The 19,015-nt window shown below is 42.0% G+C and overlaps 2 protein-coding genes across 2 annotated transcripts in view; one reads left to right on the top strand and one right to left on the bottom strand.

Moving 5' to 3' along the window:
- LOC126424765 (esterase FE4-like) overlaps positions 1–14,731 on the bottom strand; it is a 107,572-nt gene extending 92,841 nt beyond the window's left edge. The window contains exons 1-2 of the mRNA XM_050087516.1: positions 14,538–14,731; positions 9,088–9,222 (exon numbers count right to left, since the gene is read on the bottom strand). Coding sequence (XP_049943473.1) covers positions 9,088–9,222; positions 14,538–14,687 — 285 coding nt within the window. The 5' untranslated portion in view covers positions 14,688–14,731. The remainder of the gene's footprint in view (positions 1–9,087; positions 9,223–14,537) is intronic.
- The window catches only part of LOC126424769 (esterase FE4-like), a 298,792-nt gene that overhangs the window by 117,335 nt on the left and 162,442 nt on the right, over positions 1–19,015 (top strand). The gene's annotated exons all lie outside the window — the stretch shown is intronic.

The following is a 19,015-nucleotide window of genomic DNA, read 5'->3' as shown; positions in this document are numbered from 1 at the left end:
CACACTCCTTCCGTCTTTCAGCTTTTTGTTCTTTACTTAGGACTGGTTTTACATCAGAGCTCTTGATAGTCATACAACTGCTTGTCTTTTATCCAAAGGTCTCTTTAATTTTCCTGTAGGCGGTATCTATCTATCACCTAGTGAAATATGTTTATCCTCTAGATGTTCCTGCTTAGCAAATGTGCACATCCTGTCAATCCCATTTTATAAACTTCATTTATGTTATGCGTTTTTAATGTACAATTTTAAATTTGAAACATTCTATTAATGGTTTGAAAGTGCACTTTGGTATTTTGACTTAATATTTTGTGATCGAGGGCTTATTTGTTCTAATATAATTCTGACATGGTCACTGAACCTTAGCAGTTATGTTCAAAGTTTTACGTTTCTTACCTGCCCAGGTATCTAAGGCTGCTTCGAAATATAAAGAATTAAAAAAGAAAATTTTAAATACAAGTATGGCTATCTATTTTAACAAGCAGTGCGAAGAAAGGGGACTTGTCCCGAATTATACAAAAGCCTACATCAATTTTTCTGTATGTAAGAAACATCCAAAAGGATAAAAGAGCTGTACGCTAAAAAAGACCGTCTTAACGAAGAAGCATACCATTTGTACTTAAATATCACAAACACTTCTTGTGTTAACTATAATTTTAATATTGATGACATGTGGACGAGATTTGTAAAATAGGTATAATGTAAAAACACGAGAAGAAGCTCAGCAATCTTTTTTGTCTGCTTTCTAATGAAAAATGCCCTCAGAATACATTTAAAAAAAGCAGTCACGTCTTTAATGAAAGAACTTTAAATAAAACCGACATCGTCTTTACTCAGAATGAAAAAGTCCTGTTAGGAAAAGGACTAAAATACAATGTCAGGCCTAATCTGTCAGACAGAAATGTGAGAGAAAATATGCTTGTTGATTTAAAAATCGGCCTCGATTATAATAAGATATATAATGCTTCTCAAGCCAGAATTGCGTATGATGTAACCCGCATGCTAGAGAAAAATACAGCTACTTTGCCTAATGCTACGCATAACGACAGAATTTTAGTAACTTCCATTAATAATAAACTTACAACAGCAAATGCTTTAATAACGAAATCCAATAAAGGTTGTTGTCTAGTCATTGCTTATATTTCTGAGTATGTTTCTAAAACTGAAAATTTCTTCAGTGAAAACAACATATCGGTGCTGCATGATGATCCGACTCCTAAATTAGAGAAAGAAGTGAGGTCAGCCGTTAACAATGCAAAATTTCTTATAAAACCTTTCTAAAAGAAACTACTCATCAATATGAACCCTCAGCCTCCTAAACTTCGGTCCCAGTTCAAAATTCATAAACCTAATCATCCAATACGTCCAATCTCCAATAGCATGGCCCGATTTCTACACGAAACCTTGAAAAAATCTTTAGTTTTCGAAAATAATTATTCCGTTCCTAACAGCCACGTTTTGGTCCAAAATATTAAAAACTTAGTATGTAGTTCAGGCACCAAGCTTTTTTCCTTAGATATTAAAAACCTTTATACCAATGTCCCGGTATATGAGACGCTCATCATTGTGGAAGAAAATTTACGTCAGTTTAAAAAAGATCCATCAGACGAACAGATTACTGATTTTATGAATCTCATTAACGTCGTTGTCAAGTACAACTGCTTTGAATTCAACGGACAACTGTACCAGCAGTCTGATGGGCTCGCTACGGGCAACCCTTTAGCCGGCATCCTTGCCGATATCTTTACCAATTCTTTGGAAGAAAAGCAGTTTAACCGTGTCTCAGCTGCTTCACTAGGTATCCTTTCTTACAAAAGATACGTTGATGATATTCTAGTCATCTATAACGGACCCGCCGATAGAATTGATCATATATTTAAACTTTTTAACGACCTCCATGAAAAAATTTCTTTCACTATTGAACTCGGAAACGAAAACCGCCAATTACATTATTTAGACTTGACGCTTACAATAGAAGACAATAACATCACTTTCAATATTTTTCGAAAAGAAACGTACACTGACCAAATAGTGCCTGCTTCCTCTTTTGATCCACAGTCTCAAGAAATGGCCTTTTTTCACTCTGCCGTCCACCGAGCCACCTCTATACCACTTTCAACAGAAAAGTTTAATGAGGAGATTACTTTACTTAAAACCATAGCAGTAAATAATGAATATACACCTAACATAGTGGACGATATCCTAAAAAAGAAAACTGCAAGAACTACTACGCTCAACACCTCATGCACTGAAATTAACCCAAAAAAACGTTTTTGTGTTCCTTTCATAGGACCCATTTCCTATCAGATTCAGCGCATGCTTCGCAACAAATACAATGTTGCCTTCTCTACTAATAATAATCTGAGGAGAAACTTCATTCATAATTAGAAATCCATTCACTCCCCTACAGAAAGTTCTGGCGTTTATAAGATCATCTGTGATACCTGCTCCTCCTATTATATAGGGCAAACTGGACGTGCTTTCACCGTCAGATATAAAGAACATCTTTTGAGATAGAACGGCACCAGTCTCCTAAATTCATCAATTGCAGATCATCTCTTAATTACTGGACAGTTGCCTAAAGCCATAGGTGATAGCAATATTCTGCATACCGAAAAGAAGGGGCGTAATTTAGATGTTTTAGAGGAATTGGAGATTTTCAAACATCTCTCTCATCATGATGGCCTCATTCTCAACGAACAGCTGTAGCTGCGAAATAAAAACTTTTTCGACTGTATACGGCCATTTCTTGATCTTTGATTCAGATTTCCTCATGCAGTTTACCGAAATGTTGTTTTCCTGTTACATCTTTGCTGTTTTCTTGTATGTCATAAGTGACCTTTTTTTACGTTACAAAATGTACCTCTGTTTAAAGCAGATAAATATGTAACTTCATCCTATTATTATTAGTGCTTACGTTATGCCTGAATCAGCTTCATCACAATTTCATGTGTCTAATTTTGAATGTACAGTAGCCTAGTTGTTTCTCCGGCTACTAGATGGTGCTCGTAGCAACACCATGTTTACTTGCCCACACTTTCTAACGTGGGCACCTCAGTCTTGTTGCAACCCTTGTTCACTCAAGTACAAACAGCCCTTAGCGGCTCGCCATCTTATTTACAACTATTCATGACTTCGCCTTTCCGGCTTAGATTTTTTTTAAATGTGACTTGTAAGTACTGCATCTCTTTCCAGTCAGTACAAACTTTTATTAATGGATTATATACCTAATATGTTTTAGAACAGTTAATTTAATTCTGAAGACGACGGTCATAGTAGCGTCGAAACCTGATCAATTTTGACTTAATATTTTGTGACGGAGGGCTTATTTGTTCTAATATAGTTCACTAAGCTTATGCACAATGTGCGTACCAGCACGCCATGCCACCTATGATTAATATAACCCCAGGTACCCCGCAAGAGCAAGGTGCTAGGAAGGATTTGGTAAAGTTCAGTCCCTCAGTGATAGATCTGTTCGGAAGTTAAATTCCCGTTTCTCGTTTTCTTAGTGATCTCAAAACAGACCTAAGTTCAATTAATGTTTATCTGACTTAGGACAACTTGGCATTCAGTTGAAGTTAGAGGATGATGAACGCTGTTTCCCTCATTAGGAAGCTCGCAGCTGCAAAAAACACCTGTTGTATGGGCGTCTTCTTGTAAACGTCCGCTTTTTTAAGGCATTTGTGTGTGTCATTGCGGAAGACACTGAGATGACGAAAGCCGTGGGATACCTTCTAATATTGTGTCGAATCTCCTTTTGTCCGGCATGGTGCAGAAGCTGGACTTGGCATGCACGCAAGAGGTTGGAAGCCTCTACACAAATACTGAACTATGCTGCCTCTATAGCTTTCCGTAATTGATCAAGTGCAGCCGGTGTTCGATTTTGAGCACAAACTGACCTCCCGGCTACGTCCCATAAACCTTGGATGGCAATCATGTCGGGAGATATGGGTGGCTAAATCATTCACTCGAATTATCCAGAATCTTCTGACATAGCATATTGTCAATCATAGAATTTCCATCGTTGTTTGCGAACATGATGAATGGCTGCAGATGGTCTCCAAGTAGTGGAACATAACCATTCCCATTCAATGATCGGTTCTGCTGGATCAGGAGGTCCAGTCCGTTCCATGTGAACACAGCCCCTGCCATTATCGAGCCATTATGTTAGCACAGTATCTTCTTGATAACTCGGGTCAATGTCTTTGTTGGTACTATGCCACACTCTAAATCTAGCATCAGCTCTTACCAACTGAAATCGACACTCATATTGCCAGGACACGGTTTTACAGGCGCGTGGGGCCCAGGCTATATGTTCACGGAAGGGGCGCTGCAGGCGATCTCGTGCTCTTAGCAAAGGCACTCTTGTCTGTCGTGTGCTGCCATAGCCCACTAACGCTACATTTTGCCGCATTGTCGTAACGGATACGTTTTTAATACGTTCCATATTGATTTCTGCAGTTCGTCGTACATCCCAGATTTTTCGTGCGGCTATTTCATGCAGTGTTGTTTGTCTGTTAGCACCAAGAACTCTGAGCAAACGCTGTTGCTCTCGGTCGTTGAGTGAAGGCCTTCCGCCTGTATTGCTCGTTGTGAGAGGTAATGCCTGAAATTTGGTATTTTCGTCACACTTTTGACACTGTGGATCTCGGAATATTGAATTCCTAACAATTTCCGATATGGGATGTTCCACGCTTTTAGTTCCAGCTACCATGGCGCGTTCCAAGACTGTTAATTCTAGTCATGCGATCATGATCACGTCAGAAACATTTTCACATGAATCACCTGAGTGCAAACGACAGCTCTGCCAATGCCTGCCCTATTATACCATGGGTACGCGAAACTGCTGCCATCTGTATACGTGTACATATGGCTATTCCATGACTTTCGTCACCTCAGTGTGTATTACCAATGTTATAGCTGTCCTATAGTGATGGTGTGTTCCTTCCACAGCCGATTCTTCGTTACCTGCTGCGCAGTTTAAACGCGCGGTCTGAGACGCCTGGTCATGGTTCGCACGGCTCCCCCCGTCGCACTTTCGAGTCCTCCCTCGGGAATGGGTGTGTGTGTTGTTCTTAGCGTAAGTCTATGTTAGATTAAGTAGTGTGTCAGCCTAGGGACCGATGACCTCAGCAGTTTGGTCCCCATAGAACCTTACAAAAAATTTCCAGTTTTCGCTATCTTTCTTTCATACTTTTCAAGCAGGATGACATGCATAAGTGTGATGGTGACGAAACATTTCTTGTGCTTATGTAATTTGGGAGAAGCCTAAAACCTGCATGTCGTCATGACAATGCCCATTGATACGGTCTAACAAGACATTCTTCGGCCTTGGCGATTCGCTATATCTCCGCTGCTTAAGTACACCATCAACAGAGTTTTCTGCAAGTGACTTTATCTTTCCAGATAATACCGCGGTTGATAGGTACGGTATCCTGTTTGTCCGAGATAAGCCTCAAACTTGTGGAACCGCATCCAGAAACACGCGCCTCACGAAAGGTTGAACGAGCAGTGCGATCCTGCATATACATTATGTGATCAAAAGTATCCTGAAACTTGGCTGAAAATTAATTATAAGTTCGTTGCACCCTCCATCGGTAATGCTGAAATTCAATATGGTGTTGGCCCACCTTTAGCCTTGGTGACAGCTTCCACTCTCGCAGGCATATGTTCAACCAGGTGCTCGAAGGTTTTTTGGGGAACGGCAGCCCATTCTTCACGGAGTACTGCACTGAGGAGAAGTATTGATGTCGGTCGGTGAGGCCTGCCATGAAGTGGCCGTTCTAATACATCCCAAAGGTGTTATACAGGATTCACATCAGGACACTGTGCGGGCCTGTCCATTACAGGGATGTTATTGTCGTGTAACCACTCCGCCACAGGCTGTGCATTATGAGCAGGTGCTCGATCGTGTTGAAAGATGCAATCTCCATCCCCGAATTGCTCCTCAACAGTGGGAAGCAAGAAGGTGCTTAAAACATCAATGTAGGCCTGTGCTGTGATAGTGCCACACAAAACAACAAGAGGTGCAAGATACCTCCATGAAAAATACGACCATAACACCACCGCCTCCGAATTTTACAGTTCTACATCTACATCTACATGGATACTCTGAAAATCACATTTAAGTGCCTGGCAGAGGGTTCATCGAACCACCTTCACAATTCTCTGTTATTTCAATCTCGTATAGCGCGCGGAAAGAATGAACACCTATATCTTTCCGTGCGAGCTCTGATTTCCCTTATTTTATCGTGTGGCACTACACGCTGGCAAAGGACGTTCACCAGGCATTCGCCATAGCCACACCCTGCCATTGGATCGCCACATTCCGTACCGTGATTCGTCACTCCAACGTTTTTCCACTGTTCAATCGTCCAATGTTTGCGCTCTTTACACCAAGCGAGGCGTCGTTTGTTTTGCATTTACCTGTGTGTCTGTGTGCTTTATGAGTTTTCTTACCTCCCACCTAACTGTCATAGTACTTGCAGTGGATCCTGATACAGTTTGGAATTCCTGTGTGACGTTCTGGATAGATGTCTGCCTATTACACATTACGACCCTCTTCAACTGTAAGTGGTCTCTGTCAGTCAACAGATGGGGTCAGCCTGTACGCTTTTGTACTGTACGTGTCCCTTCACGTTTCCATTTCGCTATCACATCGGACACAGTGGGACGTTTAGGAGAGTGGAAATCTCGCGTACAGACGTATGACAGAATTGGCACCCAATCACCAGACCACGTTCGAAGTCCGTGAGTTCCACAGAGCATCTGATGCAATTCCTGTATGATGGTCTGGATAGGTGTCGGACAACCCAATCAGCTGACCACGTTCGATGTCCGTGAGTTCTGCGGAGCGCCCCATTCTGCTCTCTCACAATGTCTAATGACTACTGAGTCGCTGATATGGAGTACCTGGCAGTAGGTGGCAGCACAATGCACCTAATATGAAAAACGTATATATCGGAGGGTGTCCGTATACTTTTGATCACATAGTGTACTACCTGGTGTATGAACTGTCAAAAAAGCGGATTGAGAGTTCACAGTGAGGAAGAAGGATGGCGTCAGAAAGATAGAGAGACACCTATAATGCACACTGAGGTCAATTTGTTGAAGAACTACATACAGAACGTCAACGCATCGGGCAGAAAATTAGTCACCCCCAGCAGACATGACGCTAGTACCGCGTAACGTAATGCCCTGAATTCTGTGAGGAAGAGGGGGCAGTAGGTATGGAAGATCGAAAGATAAATATCGATACTTCTAGAATAGAGTGTCAACCTACTATCAACATATATGATTATTTTATGGAAAATATTGATATTTCGTTGTATAGGTGGCTAACTTTACTTTTTACATTCATGTTAAATATTAATGGACGTGTGAAGATGCGAGAAGTGAGTTTCGTTAATTAACGGAAACTTAAGGAGAATCAAATTTAAATTATTTTAAACAAAAAAATCTTTGGTGAAAAAAGAAGAACACTATCGTACAGCATATGAGAAAACAGAAAGAAACAAAATACAGATACTACATTCGAAAAAATTGTGTTCCAAAACTAATTTTCTAGAGAACTAAAAACAATTTTTTTGGGATGTTCTGTTTTTACTCTACTTCTTCGAGTAGCAGTTACTTCCGCAGCTTTTGAAAATAATCTTTCAGCTAGTACTTTAGTCCATATAGCAGATAAATAACTCATAGCTATCTAATTCAGACGGCAACTTTTTTGAAATATTTCCCTGTGGATGATCAGCGAGTTGTGTCCTAACCGTCCAGTAGTTGGTATTCTTCAATATGCCAATAATTCTGGAGAAGTGTCTTCAGTGCGTAGAGTTATTCTCCTTTGTTAGTTTTCACGATTCCAATTTTTCTGACAATCTTACTTTCGAGTGAAAGGAGGCTGCGAAAATACACAACCGACAACAGTCAAATTTTCCCTAAGAACTCCAAAGTAAACTGTAGGTTTACGTTGTAGATCTAAAAAGATTATATGTGTATGGTGTCTGTTCTTTCGGATATGTCCGAAAGAAAGACACCACACACATATAACTACGGCGATCACAAGGCAAAGACCATTTCTGTGCGAATGCATACGTATGCTGGAACTCACGCGGGTCAATTCGCTCCAGCACTATTCAGACATTACTGGAGTCCACGCCACGTCGTGTTGCGGCTCTTCTGCGTGCTCGCTGTGGCCCTACACAATATTAGGCAGACATACCAGTTTCTTTGGCTCTTCAGTGTATTTTTAAGAATTTGTGCGACTCTGCATCTCATTTGTATATTTCAGAGACATAGGATAGAATAGTGCCATTGGTTCTCAATTTGAAAAAAATTTTGTGTTGCATTCTGGCGCTTTTTATAGTGTCGATCAAAATCAACGAACACACCTTGAACCTACAGACGTTTGAACACAGCTGTTCTCTTTTTTCAGCTGTTATCGACTGAAACTATTGCAGCATTTTGTGCTTGCACCCAGTGGGAGACAGTATCAATTGACCTGCGTGCATTGCTGTGAGAAAGTGGAGGTGGAAAAATTTACTGGCTGGAAAAAGAAAGGACGGTAACATTGTGCACTTACAATCACCTCCAACACGTTTGGTGGGATCATTTCTGCCATCGTGGGTTACCCATTCCCTGGCCATCAGTTTCTTTTTTGTTGTATTTTCCTTTCTTTCTTGGCGCTTCTAAACACTGCTTCCAGAGTTCATTACAAAAGCAGAGACACAGAACCTTAATATTGATGAGGATTCTAGACTGGAAGACAGCAACAATAAATTTTCAGGTTGCATCTTCGCCTACTTCCGCATTAAAAGAGAGAAGCATCCTGTCTCTTAGTTCCATTAACTAGGAGAAAGGGCGGAGTTTGCCAGATTTGATCAATGGAAATGGAGCGTCATAGACATCGCTGGCGAAGCCACAGAAATGATAAAAAATATCAGTGGTTGGTTTGCAATGAGTTGTTCACTATTGTAGACCAAAATCGAATGTGGTATCCAGAATGGCGATCCTTTGATTACATGGCAAACCGGCGTGGTGGTTGGAGCTATTTTGGCAACGCAGTGCTTAGTGGTGAGCAGAGATGTGACGCACCTTGGGCGTGCAGACGTTGATGAAGAGGCAGTCTTCGTCGCCTACATACTTCCCCGTCATGTCCATCTGGGGCGCGATGTTGCCAGGTTTGGTGGCGTCCCGGACTCCGCTCCACCCGGTTGCTGGTTGTGGTGGCTGCAAAACAACAACAAACACCTCACACACACACACACACAATATGTCGTGGAAACGAAGCTGCAGCTTCAAGCAAAGTGAAGGCGCACACACACACACACACACACACACACACACATAGAGAGAGAGAGAGAGAGAGAGAGAGAGAGAGGGCGAGGAGCTCAGTTGTATGGAGTGTTCACATAAAACCTTAGTTTCCAAATGCTGTTTAAAAGACGGTGGAACACAGAGACTTGCAATTTATGGAATCATGTAAAGCAACTCAAAAAGGAGGTTTTATGTGGATTCTTTGTTTTGTTTCAGCTTCTAAACAATTACCAGAAATTACTACACCTCGATAGGGAGCCCAATGTGTGACATGGAATATGGAAAAGGAGTCACCCATTGCCATTCAAAGAAATTTCTGCCTTGAACTCCCAAGGGTGCAGCCACACGTTAAGACGTTCAAGATTTGGTACATGGAGTTCCTAGACTCTGGTACTCTAATTGGCAGTCTGCTCCAGGCAGAAAACAAACATATGATTGAAACAGTAGAGGAGATCAGAGAGACCCTTGAAATAAGCCCATCAAAGTCAGTCCGCCGAGCATCAGGCAACACCTAAACATACCTCGCTCAACAGTTCACAAGACGCTTCATAAACCATTTCTTTTGCACGCTTACAAAGTTCAAATTTTGCAAGCAATGAATCGAAACGACTTGCAGCTTCGCTACGAATTGGCTATTGACAGGTTGGACCAATTGGGACAAACTCCCAACTATCTAGGGAATGTCCTCTCCTCTGACTAAGCAATAATCCACAGCGAGATTTCAGGCATTTTCTGGTTGGGAAACTGCAGGCTGACAATAAAATTTCGTCAGCTGGTAATCAGGGCGACTTACATACCAGTTTCAAGTATTTATTCTGTGTTTCAGAACAAAGTATTTCACTGATTATTTCCGAAACTGGGAAATACTTAAGGGCGTTTCTTAGTTGTGAAGGTTGATTACCTTTCAAAGCGTCATTTGTACTTTACTTAATTATGCAACTTTAATCTGAAAAATGATATGTACATTAGTATCCTCGGACTCGACAAAACTGGGAATTTCATGGATCCTAGAACTGCAGAGAACGGAGGCTGTGTTACTGAATTTTGTAATTTTTGCGTCAATGGGCTTCACCAGTTGAAGGTCTATACATACCACCATCACTTCCTTTGTTCAGATGTCAGGCTTCTCAAATGTTGCGCTTTTAAACCGCCATAGCATGAATATTCGTCAACAGTTTTCATACATACTTCGATAAATTTCTGGCTTATTCTTCTTTGTGTTCCGACTTCGAAAGTTGCTGTATGTTACTCTTTGCAGCAAGGTGATCGGAGGCTTTTCATCTAATACTTGACGCTCAGAGCAACACATCCTCAAACTTTATTGAAACAATCTTCAGAATCGGCATTCCATACGACTTTTCTCTGTCTGTAACCATCTATGAACATAAGCGTGTTTCCTTTGGAGGGGCATTATTGCACGTACCGGAATTTCCCTATAGATGGTGCTAGTCGTCAGTGTAGAGCCCGTGAGACCGCGTCTGCAGCGCCAACTGCTTCCCGTAACGGCTGAAGACGAATGTCAACACACAGTAACCCAAGTTGTCCATACATCGGTATCTGTTTCAAACCCGTAAACATGTCGAGTTTTGTGCCTACGAACTACGATTTGCGGACAGCATTGGTTTTCTGCTTTCATTTGAAGAAACCTGCTGCATCATCGCATCGAATATTTGTCGAAGCTTTCTGCGAACATGATCCTGGGAAAACATAGTGTTTCGAGTGGATCAAAAAATTCGGAAGTGGTGATTTTGACGTGAGAAACGACGAGCGCAGGAAACCACCGAAAAATTTCGATGACAACGAACTGCAAGCCTTATTGGATGAAGATGATACTGAAACTCAAAAGGAACTGGCGGAACAATTGAGTGTGAATCAGAAGGCCGTTTCTCTTCGGTTGAGAGTTATGGGAAAGGTGCAGAAAGTGGGAAAGTGGGCTCCACATAAACGACAGTAAGCAAATCGAAGGACCAATTGTCAAGTGCTGCTCTCTAGATAAACAAGAAAGTCGTTTCTCCATCGAATAGTGGCAAGTGATGAAAACTGGATATACTTTGAGAATCCTGAATGATGGGTGAATCCAGGCAAACCATCGACATCCACTGCAAGACCAAATTGCTTTGGAAAGAAGGCAATGGCCTGTATTTGGTGGGATCAGAACGGCGTCACCTATTAAGAGCTGCTGAAACCTTGTGAAACCTTTAACGCTGATCGCTACCAACAACAAATGATCGATTTAAGTCGAGCATTACGTGAAAAACGACCGGAGTATGGAAAATGGCAACACAAAGTCATATTGCTCCATGATAACGCCCCACCACACACAGCAAAACAGGCCAGAGGAGCGATCGAGGCGTTCGGTTGCGAAATGCTAGGGCATGCGGCTTATTCTACCACGGCACTTAGCGCTATGGGACCCAACATCTGAGGTCATCAGTCCCCTAGATCTTAGGACTACTTAAACCTAACCTAAGGACATCGCACACATCCATGTCCGAGGCAGGATTCGAACCTGCGACCGTAGCGGTCACGCGGTTCCAGACTGAAGCTCCTAGAACCGCTCGGCCACCCCGGCCGGCCATGCGGCTTATTATCCAGACTTTGCTTCGTCCGATTATCATCTGTTTGCGTCAATGGGACACGCTGTCGCTCAACAACGCTCCAATTCGTATGAAAATGTACGAAAATGACTCGCAGACTGGTTCACTTCAAAACAATAACCGGTTTTTTTTGGCGTGGCATTCATAGCCTGGCGGAGAAGTAGAAGAAATGTGTAAATAAAATATCGTTGAAAAGTTTCAAACAACAGACGAGTAATTATTGCAACCAAATTCCGGTTTCATACTTCTACACCTGTTAATGTCTTCACAGCAAACACACATGGCACCCAACTAATGTCGTCTGCTGAGAAGCAGAATGCTCAAACAGATGGCGGCTAGCGATTCACTTCACGCTCGACCTTCTTTTCCAGGAAATTACGCATGCAAAAATGCTCATGCACAGTTGAGGCGTTGGAAATGATATGTTGGCAGAAGAGCCAACACCGTGTTGCTAGAGGAGGCCGAAATGCACTCGTTTAAGCTCACGCAGACTGGCGTGAGGTCTGGAACAGTTAAAGGAGTTGAGTCTACTAAATAAAGTACGGAGCTCTTGGAGAACATCGCTCTTGATGATACATTAATTACAATCTCAATATAAACTGGTAACGGCGCCTTGCTAGGTCGTAGCAAATGACGTAGCTGAAGGCTATGCTAACTATCGTCTCGGCAAATGAGAGCGTAGTTTGTCAGTATAGCATCGCTAGCAAAGTCGTCTGTACAACTGGGACGAATGCTAGGGAGTCTCTCTAGTCTAGACCTGCCGTGTGGTGGCACTCGGTCTGCAATCACTGACAGTGGCGACACGCGGGTCCGACGTATACTACCGGACCGCAGCCGATTTAAAGGCTACCACCTAGCAAGTGTGGTGTCTGGCGGTGACACTACAGGAAATTTGTACGCATGTGCAAAGTTGAAGGCAGAAAATGCATCATGAGGACGCTCTTTAACAACTTCTCCCAGTTCCATGAGCACAGCTTGAGTTTTTCGAGGTGACAAAACTTCATGTCTAGCCCCGCCGCCCCCTCCCCCACACAGTGATCAAGTTAATTCTTGCTACGATCGGCTCTACAATTCACTCAGATGGAAACCCAGTTCTAAGCAAAGAAGGGAAAGCAGAAAGGTGAAAGCAGTATATAGAGGATCTATACAAGGGCGATGTTCTTGAGGAAAATTTATATGTAGATGAAGATGAAATGGGAGATGCGATACTGCGTGAAGACTTCGACAGAGTACTGAAAGATCCAAGTCGAAACAAGGCCCCGCGAGTAGACAACATTCCATTAGATTGATTAGAACTACTGACAGCATGGGAGAGCCAGGCCTAACAAAACTCTACCGTCTAGTGAGCAAGATGTATGAGACAAGTGAAATACCCTCAGACTTCAAAAAGAATATAATAATTCCAAACCCAAAGAAAGCAGGTGTTGACAGATGTGAAAATTACCGAAAAATCAGTTTAATAAGCCACAGCTGCAAAATACTAACACGAATTCTCAGTTTGGATTCCGTGGAAATGTTGGAACACGTGAGGCAATACTGACCCTACGACATATCTTAAAAAATAGATTAAGGAAAGGCAGACCTACGTTTCTAGCATTTGTAGACATAGAGAAAGATTTTGACAATACTGACTGGAATACTCTCTATCAAATTCTGAAGGTGGCAGGGCTAATATACAGGGAGTGAAAGGCTATTTACAATATGTAGAAACCAGATGGCAGTTATAAGAGTCGAGGGACATGAAAGGGAAGCAGTGGTTGGGAAGAGACTGAGACTCCAATGTTATTCAATCTATACATTGAGCAGGCAGTAAAGGAAACAAAAGAAAAATTCGGAATAGGAATTAAAATCCACGTATAAGAAACAAAAACTTTGAGGTTCGCCGATGACATTGTAATTCTGTCAGAGACAGCAAAGGACCTGGAAGAGCAGCTGAACGGAATGGACATGGTCTTGAAAGGAGGATATAAGATGAACATCAACAATAGCAAAACGAGAATAATGGAATGTAGTCGAATTAAATCGGGTGGTGCTGTGGGAATTATATTAAGAAATGAGATGCTTAAAGTAGTAAATGAGTTTCGCTATTTGGGGAGCGAAATAACTGATGATGGTCGAGGTACACAGGATATAAAATGTAGACTGGCAATGGCAAGGAAAGCGTTTTCTGAAGAAGTGAAATTTGTTAACATTGAGTATAGATTTAAGTGTCAGGAAGTCGTTTCTGAAAGTATTTGTATGGAGGGTAGCCATGTATGGAAGTGAAACGTGGGCGATAAATAGTTTAGACAAGAAGAGAACAGAAGCTTTCGAAATGTGGTGCTACAGAAGAATGCTGAAGATTAGATGGGTAGATCACATGAGGAGGTATTGAATAGAGTTGGAGAGAAGAGAAATTTGTGACACAACTTGTCTAGAAGAAGGGATCGGTTGGTAGCACATATTCTGAGGCATCGAGGGATCACCACTTTAGTATTGTAGGGTAGCGTGGAGGGTACAAATCGTAGAGGGAGACCAAGAAATGAATACACTAAACAGATTCAGAAGGATGTAGGTTGCAGATATCAAACCAGTCTCTGGACTGAAGACTACAACAACAAAACAATTCTCTTTGTCTAGCCCGGCACTCACCTTGAAGCGGAGCGGTCCGACCGGTGGCGCCGCGTAGGGGATTCCCTGGAAGCAGCAGTAGGGGAACCCCCACACTGTGCGCCGGCGGCGGCCGAGCAGCTCGCCCTGCGAGATGCGCGCCTTCACCGTTGCCTGCTCTGCGCACGCCATGCCTGCCGTTTCGTCAGCTGCCAGTGCCGAGTGCGAGCTATAAACCGGTCTCGTCCAGCGAGTCACGTAATTGACAGATGGTGCGTGGAGGGGAGAGATAATAACAGTGTTTTCGCAAGTCATCCGCCCGCGCGAGAACCGTTTGGAACTGCTAAGCTAAGGCTGTGGTAACAGTGGCACCGACTAACATCGGCCGAAGTCGACCGATCCTTTCAAATCAGGAAGAGACTACGTGCGCGGTCAAATGTTGCCAATCTCATAGCCCGAACGTATAGATTTTGGACGACAATAGATGAAATTCGAATCCCTTTTTTTCTCCGGCCATATTTACTGACGCAGCACGGAACACGGACTGTGAGAAAGTGATCGTTTATTTATCGACGTTGTTTGTGGCATCCTGAAGATAAAAAAATTTCACAATTTGGGCATAGTTCGGAACCTAAAGACTGAAACCGGAGGTTAATTGGAAACCACAATAGGCAAAATCTTTTCCGCAAATTTTAAGCGAAAATTATAACCCATAAGAAATACTTTGTTCAAGTCGGAAGGTTGGTACATCTTATGCTTTAAATCATCGCAATGGACCTTTCTTGGGTTTTCGTAGGAGGGTATTAGCTACGCACAAATTATTATTACTGCTTACAGGGGTTTTACCGCCAGTAGATTGGTGACTATGTCACATGAAGTGGTTTGCAAACGTGGTGTTTGTGTTTCCACTTTTCGGTGTTTTGTGTTCAGAGTATCTTATTCTAAACTTTTATGTTTACTGTCTCACGTATGCTGAATGACAGGTGAAATGAAGGATAATTGATGTAAGTCTGCGTGACTTAAAAAAAAAATTCAGCAAAACAAAGATTTTCTAATCTTGCTGTTCAAGGTCACGACGAATCATATCGACTATGAAAAGCCGACGACCCACTGTGAAATACTTTCGGATAACTAAAGCTAATTTTGAGTGCTTAGTGGACGTGTGATTCAAGCTGTATTAAAAACAAAACAAAAACAAAATATCCGATACTCACATTAAAGATGCGGTTCTAGATCAAGTAAAACTACTCGCAGAAGCGACACTTCGGTATTTTACATCTGGCGATTACACGTTTCCAGTATCTAGGGCTATATCACGTTCTGAAAAGTATAATTTCAATGTATTTATGGGATCAGTTGGATGCTATTTACGATGCTCCATAGACTAATGTAAGGCTAATATTTTCACTCTTAGACCCCAAATACTAGTAAATGATAAATATCGAATTTTGGAGCTGTTCTTTGTGCAAGTGCACTGAAAAACAATGTAATGTAATTGACTTCCTTTATTAAAAGCTAAACTTATTCTGTAATAATACTGCCACCAAAAACCTTCTTACTTCCTTTCTCAAATTCAATGGACAACTGTTTGGAGAATACAATAGTTTCCAGTACTAGAATCTGATTATCCGAATATACTGCCATCAATGAGTAAATTTTTACCATGTTTTTAGAGTAACGTGGGCTGCTGTGATACCACAAATCTATCTCTCATTAAGTAAGTAATAATTGCTTAGACACACACAAGCTCTACCCACGCATCATATAACAGAAACTTGCAAATGAACCATTATCTACTCATAATCTCATTGGCAAAACTTTTATACACCGAATTGCAACACCCCACCCCTATAGCATAATAAAGCATACTAAGAAGATCGTATTTTCGTCTGTCTGGTTACAGCTACTGTGCGTGCTCTGTTACCCAGAATGCCACACACACGCAAATCATCACTCTTTTTTAAACCAATAAGTTTCATAAAAAGTATGGACACAGTCCGCGTTGTTACATTTTCTGCGGACTACGTTATTTACATGGAGTAAACAAGTTGCCTCTTGTGGTGTCACCGCCAGACATCACACTTGCTAGGTGGTAGCCTTTAAATCGGCCGCGGTCCGCTAGTATACGTCGGACCCGCGTGTCGCCACTGTCAGTGATTGCAGACCGAGCGCCGCCACACGGCAGGTCTAGAGAGACTTCCTAGCACTCGCCCCAGTTGGACACCCGACTTTGCTAGCGATGGTTCACTGACAAATTACGCTCTCATATGCCGAGACGATAGTTAGCATAGCCTTCAGCTACGTCATTTGCTACGACCTAGCAAGGCGCCATTATCATTTGCTATTTATCTTGTGATGCATGTACCGTCAGACCGATGTTCAGCAATTATGAATTAAAGTTAAGTATTCCAGTAGTTACTTACGTTCTTTGCTACTATAAATTCCCTTAACTGTTCCAGACCTCACGCCAGCCTGCGTGAGCTTAAACGCGTGCCTTTCGGCTTCCTCCTAGTGGCTTGGCTGTCTTGCCAGGTCACAACACCTCTTATACATTATGTTTTACTATAACTGGCAACTACTGACTTTTGATTTACAGATTATGCATTACATCCCATTCTGTTGCCAATATTGAGTAGATTCGATGAAGAAATGAACGTAAATATGCAATTTACTATAGTTATGATATACAAGAGGAAAATTTTAAAAAATAACTGATTCACTAGTTTGTTACTGAGAATTTTTTCCCCTTGCATGGTGTACAAAAATTTCCAATTCCTCCATTAAATCAATTGTATGTGATTTCTGGGTGTAACGGAGTTTCTTAAGATCTATATTTTTGAGTGGGTGTCCAGTGGATTTTTTATGTGTGTTGCTGTTGCTGACTTTGTGAATTGGTTAGTGAGTAACAGTTGTGTTCAGTGGAACCAGCATCAAAGTTGCTGCCAGTCTGTTGTATGTACGAGGGTCGTCCAATAAGTAATGCCCCACATTTTTTAAAAAATCCATTAATATACACAGACAAACATCCCTGTTAGTGGAATGAGATTTTTGCTCTGCAGCGGAGTATGCGCTGATATGAAACTTCCTGGCAGATTAAAACTGTGCGCAGGACCGAGACTCGAACTCGGGATCTTTGCCTTTCGCGGGCAAGTGCTCTACCAGCTGAGCTACCCAAGCACGACTCACGCCCCGTCCTCGCAGCTTTACTTCTGCCCGTATATCGTCTCCTACCTTCCTGACTTTACAGAAGCTCTCCTGCGAGTTCTGCAAGGTTCTGATGTCAGTAATCACCTCTCTTTTCTTACCTCGTATCGTTAGCTGAATGAAAAGAGAAAAGCGATATGTACTTGTCGTAATCATTTAAAAAAATATATCTCGCTCTCTTAAGATATAATAGTGTAGCCACTGTCAACATCAATTACAATGTTATGTACTCCTTCTCGTCAGTTGAGTGGCAGCAGAATTGTCAGACCACTGCTTGTATAATACAAACTCAGCGCTGCGTGTCCACACAAACTCACAACAACGGGTACTTTATACACTATGTGATCAAACCTATCTGGACAGCCCCAAAAACATACGTTATTCATATTAGGTGCATTGTGCCGCCACCTACTGCCAGGTACTACACATCAGCCACCTCAGTAGCCGTCAGACATCGTGAGAGAGCAGAATGGGGCGCGCCGCGTAGCTCACGGAATTCATGTGATTGGGTGTCACTTGTGTCATACGTCTGTACGCGAGATTTCCACACTCCTAAACATCCCTAGCTCCACTGCTTCCGATCTGATAGTGAAGTGGAAACGTGAAGGGACCCGTACAGTACAAAAGTGTAAAGGCCGGCCTCATCTGTTGACTGATAGAGACCGCCGACAGTTGAAGAAGGTCGTAATGTGTAATAGGCAGACATCTATACAGAACATCACAAAGGAATTCATAACTGCAATAGGATCCACTGCATGTACTAGGACAGTTAGATGGGTGAGAAAACTTGGATTTCATGGTGATAGACATTCTTCCCGTTGCACGACTGATATGAGATAGAAAATCGCCGTATCTTCCGCTATGCTCTCTGCAGTGTCTTCCAGAGTACATACACGATGAACCAGAAATGCACCGACAAAGTTTCAGAGTTTTTTTTCTTTTTTCAGTGTCAATAAACTACACTAACAGCCGTATACTTAAAGATATTTTATTTTATTCTGAAAGCAACCAGTTTCGGCATTCCATTCTGCCATCTTCAAGCCCCTCACGCTTTCATACAAATAAACCAAGTCTCATAGCTGCTACGTCTTCGTATGAACCAATTGTATAACGATTGGAATTCACGATATCCAGTGATTTATGGTACTATACGACAAGTTCATTTATTTGGATGAAAGCGTATGGAGCCTGAAACTAGCAAAATAAAATGCCGAAAAGTGCTGCTTTCAGAATAAAATAAAATAATTTAAAGTATACGGCTCTTGGTGTAGTTTATTGACTTTGAAAATACTTAACCAGCCGACGTCCCCTGGCCA

The sequence above is a fragment of the Schistocerca serialis genome, chromosome 10 (assembly GCF_023864345.2).
Source record: "Schistocerca serialis cubense isolate TAMUIC-IGC-003099 chromosome 10, iqSchSeri2.2, whole genome shotgun sequence".
NCBI lineage: Eukaryota > Metazoa > Arthropoda > Insecta > Orthoptera > Acrididae > Schistocerca > Schistocerca serialis.
The sequence above is the reverse complement of the archived record's forward strand: the minus strand, read 5'-3'. Positions and strand labels throughout refer to the sequence as shown.